This window comes from Camarhynchus parvulus, chromosome 9, assembly GCF_901933205.1.
Source record: "Camarhynchus parvulus chromosome 9, STF_HiC, whole genome shotgun sequence".
In the NCBI taxonomy this organism is placed as follows: Eukaryota; Metazoa; Chordata; class Aves; order Passeriformes; family Thraupidae; genus Camarhynchus; species Camarhynchus parvulus.
The window spans coordinates 8,084,146-8,094,939 of record NC_044579.1 but is presented as its reverse complement, the minus strand read 5'-3'; the positions used below and the strand labels follow the sequence as shown (position 1 = coordinate 8,094,939).

General features: G+C 39.2%; 1 protein-coding gene across 1 annotated transcript; it reads left to right on the top strand.

Moving 5' to 3' along the window:
• The first annotated feature begins 217 nt into the window (after nt 1-217).
• Nucleotides 218-9,397, top strand: HRG (histidine rich glycoprotein). The gene is made up of 7 exons (XM_030954294.1): nt 218-415; nt 3,067-3,174; nt 4,130-4,217; nt 4,726-4,892; nt 6,532-6,648; nt 7,690-7,776; nt 8,414-9,397. The coding sequence occupies exons 1-7, from the start codon at nt 218-220 to the stop codon at nt 9,395-9,397; spliced, it is 1,749 nt and encodes a 582-aa protein (XP_030810154.1).
• Nucleotides 9,398-10,794: the final 1,397 nt, after the last annotated feature.

Genomic DNA, 10,794 nt, shown 5'->3' with positions numbered 1-10,794 from the left:
CTTTCTTCAAAATCTGATCAATCACTATATAATCATTTACTTGCTGTTTGCAAATGTTAATCCAGGGTCAAGGTAATGGCTGTCTGACATGACACTTAAACTTATATAAAACCATGCCCTTTTAGCATTCATTTATAACTTTGGAGGGCTGCTCTGATTTAAAAGCAGGCTGGCTTTATCAGGGCATGGGCACAAGTGACCAGACACTGCAAACAAAATGCTGCTTTTAGCTTCAGCTTTTTTTCTAACACTACTGCAGTGCTCTAATGCCCAAAATGAAATAAGCATTACGCCTGCAGACTGTAACACCGTTGAAACAGATGCAGGAGTGGCCCTGGATTTGGTCAACAGACATCGCAGAGATGGTTACGTTTTTGGTTTGTTCCGTGTTGCTGATGCACATGAACTACATTTAGTAAGTATGAACTTAAAGGCTGATTTACACAAGACTGTGATTTTAAATAATGAGCCAGGTAATTAAGAGATTATGTTTATTGCTTTTACTAGAACAATGTTGATGTAATCCAATGAATCAGCTGTGATTTACACCACCTCAGTATTCATTTGTGTATGATTTACTGCACGTAAACTTGATTTCAAACAATGCTGAATGGCCTCTCTTCTCTTGGCCAGCAGGATGTTTGCATAAGAGATGCTCTGAACAGCTCTATACAACTCTGGAAATTAATCTGTTCTGTCTGCTGTCTGGTTTCAGATGTTATACTCAAAATTTATATTCAGAAGGTTTCTTTATTCCATGAATGTCTAATATTAATTAGACCAATGCATCCTGCAAGATTGATATTTTGTTATTATCTTAATTTCAGACATACCTGAATAAACTAGTGGAAAGGGAAAAAGGCAGAGGAAGTCAAAGGAGTTGCTACTCTGCAAAACAGGGGAGGGACTGGATAGAGAATCCCTATCAGTCATTTTCTATTTCCTTTATTTCCATTTTTTTTTTCCTAGAGAAGATACATAAGCACTTCTCAATGACTGCTGAAATGCCAAAACAAATCAATAGCAGAAAAAGCAATAGAATAAAAATGTCTTTGACTAGTACATAAAAGAGACCAAGGGCAAGCAGATTTACTAATCCACCTGGTAGCTTTCAGCTGCTTGATTATGAAACTGGTATCCAGGCACACATGCACCATTACAGAAATCTCAGTATGGCAACAGAAAAAACAGGCTAGTGTTTGATGGAGCTGCTTAGTAGTGCCTGTAAGGACAAGTACAGATTCAGAAAGGGACTCAAAGGCCAGGTTGTCACAGGTCTTCAGGTACACCTGCAAAAAAACTGATGGATTTTTTTGCTTTTCAAAGACAAGAATGCAGCAAGTTATACCATTGGGTTGTACACAGTAATTAAAGAGCTTCAGCTAGGAAGAATCTCTTCTGCATTAAGAGATTTAAACCCTAAGTCTCCTGTCCTTGAAGAATTCTGCTGCCATGCAGCTAGGTGTGTGCCACCCCTCTTCAGCTGTCACACAGTGTCTACAAGAACAGAAAAGACACTTCTATCTGTCTGACTGCTAGAGAATCCTCCCTGTAAGGTCTCTGTATGTTCTCAGACCCAAAGCCACCAGATATGATCTCCTGCACACTAATCATGTACATTATTGTGCAAGAATTCTTTTTTTTTGGTTCCACTGCCAAGATAACATTAAGAATATGTATATATACTAAAAAAAAAAAAAGACCAAAACGTTATTTTTGTTCCTCCGTGCAATAGTGTGCAACAGGCTTATCATATCAGCCCCCTCAGAAACCTAAGCAGAGCAATTCCAGCCAAATCTCTACTGGGTTTACAAAGGAGTTCTAGAAGCATAAGATACTCAGGTATCCACAACAAAACAGTTCTGGACTTGTGCAGAACTGTAGTGGGCAAAATGCTCTTAAAACAACTAAGAAGATACTCTGTTTCCACCAAAGAGCTATTGAGCAGAAGAACAGAGGAATTTTCTACTTGTATTTGGATGCAGACACTTAACCCCTATTTTAAAACTAGACACAATGCTAAGATTTGCAAATATTGCAAAACCAGTGTTTAACATGACATTGGTGGACTCTTACTAGTGAAAATATTACATTAGACTGCAGCACTTCTTCAACAAGGTCTCATCTACAAAGAAACACTGAAAAAGGAACCCGAATGGATGGAACTTCATAAAGTCCAAGGACATTTATCCACAGTGAAGCGCTTTGCATGTTTTTATCTAAATGACAAAATAAAATACATGTGTGTTTATTCTGAATGTCCATACAAGAGCTGAATAAAGTTTAAATAATCCATTCCAAAACTGTTTCTGTGGGCCACAGAAAATTCTTAGCACCACATGCCATTACACTGTCATCCAAATCCAAGTTTTATTTCTCCTAATCGTATTTGCTCAGGAGACAGAACATACTAGAACAGTTTCAGAGTTAAAGATTCTTACGGGGATTATTAAAGTTTTGTTGCATCACTCCCTGAATAAAGTGAGCAGGAAGCAAAGTTCTTCAAGAGTATCTGGTCTCTAAGGTAATTTGTAATGACCGTAGATACAGAATTGGCTGCCTAGACAACTGATGTCCTAATAGAACAGTACATTCTGTGGGAAAATCAGACATAGAGATTGGCAACCTTTTACCACTGGCATTTTCCCTTCTTGATGAATGTCACATTAACAACAGACACTTCTCACAGGTTATCAACAAAAGGATAAGAGGCAACAAGTGTAAATTGCAGGAAGGAAAATTCCGACTACATATAAGACTAAATCATGGAGAAAGTTGTGAAGTACTAGAATGGCCCAGAAATGTTGTGGAATGTCTGTCTTAGTGGTACACAGAATGCAGTCGAAACTTTGAAGTTTCAGCTTTGCCTTGGGCAAGTGGCTGGGCAAGATGACCTCCAAATGTCCCTTCCAGCCTAAACACTTTCTATACTTGACAGCTCTGAAAAACCTTAATAAAGAACCAGAGAAGCTTCATTAAAGATTAAATATAGTGACCTCAAAAAAAAAGTTTATTTCAGATCAAACTTCTTGTGTATAAACTGTTTTACTTGCACTTCTCTTCCAGGGAAATTCAACGGTCCTCTACCTAACTTTGGATGTGCTGGAAACTGAATGCTCTGTCTTATCCAGAAGACACTGGGAGTCCTGTGACTACAGTGACACCTATCCAATGGCAAGCAATGGCATCTGCACCAACTCATACCCCAATAATGCACTAACTTGATCTTCCTCTGAACTGCCCAGAAGTGTGTGTCTCAGTGAACACTGGGCTTTAATATGGCTCTTTCTAAACCAAACTCTATCTAATTCTAGAATGTTAAACATATGCTAAAGGCTTGGGAAAGGATTGAGTCTTCAAATAAGTATAACTTTATTTAACTTGCTGTCTCAAAGGAACTATACTCCACATTCCACTGCTTGTGGCAGAACTTATGTTTTAAGGGTAATTTGCTGACAACTAAAGGGCACTAGAAATTATTTTTTAAGCATGTTCCTGGTATATGAGCCAGAAATACCAGTGGTATATTTTGTCATTTTTCTGTCATAACATTTGTGGTATGACAATGGGAAAGATTGGTAGTGTCATTACATGAACAATATACAGCAATACTTGTCCTTTCTTTAGCACTCCAGTGATGAGAACTCCCAGTCCAAAACTTTACTTAAATAGGAGTTGTGATACTATGAGAAAGTAGAAAGAAGAAGGGCCAGGAGCAAAGAAGAGAAAGCATTTATTCTTTTTTTTTTTAATGGAGAAAAGGAATTGATGAAAAGGTCCATCTGCTTTTGACCAAGATTTGTGTAACCTGGCATTCTAAGTTTCCCTGTCATCTTGTCTTATCCTACTCTAAATAAGTATCAGAATGACTAAGAAAGCTGTTTCAGTTTTCCATTGTCTACTCAATCATGCAAACTGAGAATTAAAATAAAAGCTCTTGTACAGAGAGATCCCATTTTATCTAATGACAAATTTTGAGTGGTACCTGATCAAACATGCCATTAATGACCACATCTGTTATTCTTAGAGGTACTGCACATTAAAAGGAGGTATAATTTCTATGATCGCCTACATCCAATTAAATCCAGGGAAAATAACACCATAATCATGTATTCTTTCTTCCTCTCAGGACTTTGGGCAATGTAAGATTATCACATATACAAACCATCTGCTGAAGAAACCTCAACTATATGGATTTAATTGTACATTAAGTCCAGGTAAAATAACCACTGCTGTAAGCCAATGCATACCTCAAACCAGCCCTTGTACCAAAGTCTGTACACCATCAGTATATGGAAACCATAACAGATCCATTCATCTGCTTGTAATTCATATTTTAGATAATTCAAATGGAATGTTAAGAATGAGTAATAGAATTAAGGTTACCCTACTCCTCTAAACCAGACTTTATTGATGTCAGCTGATATCACCATTCCAGTCCACCAAAACATGATAATGAACATCAGAACGAATGTAAACTTGGGAAGACTGCACATTTGGGGTGGTAAGAATCTAAGGTGATTTATAAGAATACTCATTTTCATGGGTTTGGGTTTTTTTCACATTACAGAACAAACCCTTATTTGTGGAGCAAGGGACAGGTATTTCACTTCCAAGGAAAAGCTGCATTTAAATTTCTTATTATGAGTTCACATTAAAGGCATGGGCACACTCCCAAGAGTATTAATATCCACTGTAATATTAGTCAATTATTTGTTTTCACAGTTCCACCTGACTTAGTAGAGTGCAAAGATTGTCCTGTGAAACTTGAAGCCTTAGAAGTCACTGAGCAACATAAAGATATTGCTGCAAAGGCCCTGAGGAAATTCAACAGTGAAGGTAACCACACAAACAACTTCGCTGTGGATAAAGTTGAAAGAATTTTAAAGATGGTAAGTGGCATTTTCTCCTAGAATTACTTGGAAAATGACACAATTTTGTGAGCAATTCCAAGACCATGGGACCAGAACTGAAACCCTTCTAGGATCAGATCTAAGTTGAAGGTCCTACTTTAGCAAAGACTTGTTATCAACTTTAATTTAGGTGTGTGAAAGCAAAAGGACTTCTCATTTGCTAAAGAACTATGCTATGATGGCATTCAGAATTTAAGGCCTCCTTTGTGTACATATTTTAATTTTGACATTTGTGACATACATGGGTTTACATACTATTGAGCGGACTTCAAGATGGACATTCAAGTATTATCACAGTCACACTTTTTCAGTTGCAGACAGATCATTTTTTACTCTTAGAATATTTATCACATGTTACAACGAACAGTGGAACATGCTCAGCATCATTTTGACTCTTGCTGCAGAACAAAGCAGCACTCTGAGGAAGGGAGGTGAATTTCTGCTGTAACTCTTGAAGAACTTCTGGGTCTGGTAAATATCCCCATATCTAAGTGAAGTCAACATGAAGACTTATCCTTTGGGTGATTTGATGTATATTAATAACAAAATTTCTTTTTGGTAGATACTGGAGCCTTTCACTTAAACAGCATGGGATCACTCTGCCAACACATGTGTCAGCCCAGGACACCTCTGTAATGAGGTCCCAAGGCTCCCACCATAATACTTGTTGATCTTGGAAACTGCCTAAATGATAGCATGCCAAACCCACCTCCCTGCAGCTTTTAATATTGCTCAGAAACCTGACAGTGTCCCACACTGGAGCCCTGTGCACGTTGTATCCCTACTGCCATTTAGAAAGGGATTGTTTTCACATTGCCTGGGTTCATGTGTTTCTCCCCAAACACTTGGTTTTCATGCTTCACCATCTTCAGCTACAGCAACAACTTTACATTGTACCACTGGATTTTAACACTCAGAAACTATGAATTACAATAAAAAAACCATAAAGTATGTGCATGCACTTTCAACCAATTTAGTTAAGCTAGTGAAACTCGTATGTGCACACATGCTAAGGACACCTTCAACACAGACTTGATATAAAAGTACTGCTATAGCTGGAAATTAAAATGAAACACCTCTTTATGGATTTTAATAGGATCACAAAGGCTTTCTCCCATGTTCATATGGAGTAAGGCCTTCTCCATAACAAATGGCCTTGACAACAGAGAAAGCAACATTCTCACAGTAACTGGCAGAATTTCACCTCAAATTAACATCAGCACTCTAATACTATGCACTCCCAACACTGGAAATGGGTGGTTGCCATCCAACAGATCTCTCTACTTTCACAGAAGCAGCAGTTCAGTTTAGGGAGAAGACTCTAAGGACACTACTTCCTAAAAACACAGGCTGTAAAAGTAACAGATTTTATAACACACGCATACTTAACAAAGAATTAAAGCAAGCGTTCCTGGAAGCTGTTAGGGTGTGACATATAAATTATCTAACCTGTCTTCCTTGCTGAATATGTGTATGTGCATGAATATCTGAACAGGACAGGTAAAGAAAGCATGAGGTAGATGGGATTTTGACAATAAGATGATGTATGGTTGCTCTGAAAATTACAAGAGTTTAAATACATCTAGTCACCACTTCTTCTTTGACCTCTTGGTTTCAGACTGCCTCGCGTGAAGGTCACATTTTAGGATTCTCTATAAAAGAGACCAACTGTTCAAAATCTATGCAGGAAACAGATCAGGCACTGGAATGTGATTTTCTGCATGACTGGCATGCTGTAAGTAAAGTCTTAGAACAAGAACTGATATTAAGGGTGGTACCAGGAAGATTCTACCAATATATTTTCAAGTGTTTATTATAAGCATGCACCCAAACTCAAAACTAAAAATCCAGCATGTCCAAGCCCAGATCCTAATTTTACAGCTGCTCTATTATCTTTTATAAGGAAACAGTCTGAACTCTCAAATCTTAATGTAATTGGAATCTGGCATGTTAGAGGCCTAGAGTTTTTCAGGTTGTATCTAGCTTTTGGATTCAAATTGTGGCCAATCCCTAGCAAATCATTCATGCTCTCTCCATAAAAACTTTTACACCAATATGAGTCATAGATCCCGAAAAAAATATATGTCTTATGTAATCCCAATGAGCTCAGGGTCCCTTTTTTTGCTGCAGAAGAATGGAGAGTGGAATAATTCAAGATCATCTGCAGAAAACTATCAAAGTGTTCTCTTCACCCCATTTTTCCATTACTATTATAGTCTACACCAAAGAAATAGCTAGGCAAGATCTCATAATTTCAGAATAAATTATTTCCCAGAAACTAAATTGAAATAATGAAATAAAACATGGAAAAATAAAATATGTAAAACTTCTGGTTTATATGATTTACATCCATCACATTCTCTGGTTTTTTATACTCCAATCTGAACAGATGTTTGACAAGCAAAGGCAGGAAAAAAAAAGGAAGAAAAATCAGGCATCCAAGAGTACTCATTCTGGAGGCATTAGTGGCTGCCCAGTTTCTTAGACATCAAAAGGGAAGTGAGATGCAGAGTAGTAGTCCCCTAGGTGCACATGGTGAAGTGCATCTAGAGTGCATCACAGTCAAGAACCCTCAAAACCAGCACTTATTTTAATCATTATTAATCCCTAGCGAGCGTTGGCTGGAAGGCTCAGGATCTGGCTAAGTTATGCGAAGATACTTAGGTGTCAAAGGAATAGCCTAACTTGTAAAATGTTGAACATTCAGTAGTTTGTATTAATTCCATCACAAGAACCCAGATGTGCATTGTGGGATTTTTCCTTGTCTTTTGCTTAGCACACCGGATTCTGCAAGGCAAGAGTTATCAGTGATGCAGATGAAGCTGATGGAACAGATATAAGCTGTGAAATCTACCATCCTTGGGTATGTACTCAGTTATGGACACATCTCTGGCTGTATCCTCATGCAGGTTGCAGCAATCTTGCTTAGTGCAGACTGGCAGAGGATTGTAACATTTATGCAAATTTTCTACTGCCTGGGTGTGACACAACATGTCAGGACAGACTGACCTGCAAGTCCTAGGTCAGTCAAAGGATTAATCAGAATTGAGCTGTCCCTACCAGTCCTTCCAAGTGTGTCTTCTCTCAGTTTAATCACTTGACTAAGTATCTGTGAGTAGAGATAGGCAAAAAAGTTCAAAGGAATTTTAGAAAGCAAGGGGAGGGGAGATGATCTTTATCATATCTGGTATTCCAGTTTATATCACAACAGCTACTCCAGTGTGGATTTGTTTTGTTTTGATCTATCACAAATACTTCTCGGCTGGTTATATAATTTCAACATGGTGTAGTGTTTCCAGCAGATTTTCAGTAACTTGGCATTTTATTATCTATTCCTTCTCCTCCATCATGAAAAAAATACAGATTTTTTTCCTTAAAGATCATCAGAGCTACGAATGCAAACCTGATAACTCCCACCTCTCTCTTTCTCATCAATTTCTTCTGCCCTATCAACACCTGATTAATGTAATAACACACCTCCCTGGTGTTTTCATAAACAGCACTATGGCTGTGGGCGAAGAGGAAAACATTCAGCCCTGGGACATCCACACAGACATCCCCACTGTCATCATCATTTTGGTCACAGACATCGCCATAAGCATCACCATAGACATGAATGTCCCCCCTCTTCTCAGTCCAGATCTGAAGACCCTGAGCATAATGCCAAATCCAGCAAGGAAGATCAAGACAGCAACAAAGAAATTTCTTCTCCCCCTCCTCCCCATGATGAACCAGATCATCATCATCCTACTCCACCTCCTCATGGACCAGACCATGACCATCCTCCTCACCACCACGGACCACCCTGTCCCCCTCCTCATGGACCAGACCATGACCATCCTCCTCACCACCACGGACCACCCTGTCCCCCTCCTCATGGACCACACCATGATCATCCTCCTCACCACCATGGACCAGACCACCACCACCCTCCTCACCACCATGGACCACCCTGTCCCCCTCCTCATGGACCAGATCATGACCATCCTCCTCACCACCATGGACCACCCTGTCCCCCTCCTCATGGACCAGGTCACCACCACCCTCCTCACCACCATGGACCACCCTGTCCCCCTCCTCATGGACCAGGTCACCACCACCCTCCTCACCACCATGGACCACCCTGTCCCCCTCCTCATGGACACCCTCCTCATCACTGTCATCACTATTACAGACATCATCACAACAAGACAAGCATATCAGGAAAGTATTTTCCATGCCATGTAACAGGAGCTGTCTATCGCATCCCAGTTCTAAATCAGCAGGATTCTCTCACACCTCCCACTGCAAACTTTCCTGAACTATCCCAATGCAACCTTCACTTTTCCAGCACTGGCTCAAAACTAGAAGAGATGGCAGAATTTCCAGGCTTTCCAGATCACTCTACACAATCAAAATCATGCCCTGGAAAACCCAAACTTGACCTTCCAAAAATTTTGCCTTTATTTCCTCATAGCTTTGTAACAGAAAATTCTCCTATATGACCTCAGAGAAAGATGTTCCTGGCTCAAAAATTTCAGGGGCAACCACAGTCCTACAGTCAATGAAAACAGCAGATGGAGAAGTGGGAAAAGCAGTCTGTTTCTAGGAAGGAGAATCACTGAAAATATCCATTAAGTATTTCAACCTGTGTCTCCATCATGGCTACCTCAAGCTCCACTGTAACTGAAAGGCTAAAAATTCTGAGTCCCTCAGATAATGTGAATGGGTCAAAATCTCCTCAGAAAACAATGTTCCTTCAGTTCTAACAAAAAGGAAAATTCTCTAATAGTGCAAATTACCATCTATAATTTTTCTTTTTTTCATCATTCATAATTATAATGTACTTCTCCAAGGAATCTGACCTAGAGGAAATTTGACTGCTTTCCATAAAAAAGTAATCCATCACACTACATTCATGCTTTATACAGATTTATAGAAAATAAAGATGGAAGCATTTTTTCCTTGACACAGTTGCCTGTTTTGTTTTTTTTTTTTTTGCTTTGTTTTTGGTGTTTTTTTGTTTGTTTGTTTGTTTGTTTGTTTGTTTTACTACACATAATTAGCTATTGGATATTGAACTAGAAATTATATTAAACTATGAAGCTATTTAGGTACTAAACATCCACAAAGCAAACTCGAGCATAAATTGACTAATGGTGTTTGGGTTAGCCCTGTTATCTAGAAGGGGTCTGAGAACAGTTAATGACTTGCTGTCTCACTGCAGGGTGGCCTGCACAGGTGCTTCCATCGCTACAGCTGCTGGTGGTGATACACAGAAATATTGCAGTCAAGGACAGCCCTTCTCAAATAGTTCATAATTGCTCTCAGGAGAAGAGAAAAGCAGATGCATGTAATAACTCTTTCATGTAAATGTTTTCTTTATTGCTGAACCTTCCTCACTGGAAACTGAGTTGGGAGGAGCAGGAAGAAAGAACAGTGGTGCTTCTTTATACTCCAGCCCCCATCAAGGTCAAGTCCCTTCAGACTGCCTGGGGACCAGCAAGCTGGTTCAGAACAGCCATGTCATCAGCAAAAACATGGGATTAATCTCAAAAAAGCTAGTAACTTGATCATCCAAATAGCTTTCTAATGGCATAAAGTGAAACACAGTGCAAAGGCCACATTGAAGAAAAAGAAACAAAATGAGGACCCATTGTGACTGAGTGAAGATTGACTAATTTTTAAAAGTCTGTTATCACGTATGAACAAACTTATTTCTGGTTTAGTTTATCCACAGTCTCTAAAGTGCATTTTCTTTAATCAAAACTTGTAGCAAGTGTGGTGAGTTTGCCCTGGCTGGGTGCCAGGCACCCACTAAAGCTGCTCTGTCACTGCTTTCATCAGCCAGACAGGGGAGAGAAAATATAACAGAAAGCTCATGGGTCAAGGTAAGGATCGA

Bases quoted from the DNA above. Each gene is read 5' to 3' on its own strand.
- HRG (XM_030954294.1), top strand. From the start codon at position 218: ATGCTGCTTTTAGCTTCAGCTTTTTTTCTAACACTACTGCAGTGCTCT. The intron at 416-3,066 runs GTAAGTATGAAC...CTTCTCTTCCAG, and splicing joins ATGCACATGAACTACATTTA to GGAAATTCAACGGTCCTCTA. The intron at 7,777-8,413 runs GTATGTACTCAG...TTTCATAAACAG, and splicing joins GTGAAATCTACCATCCTTGG to CACTATGGCTGTGGGCGAAG.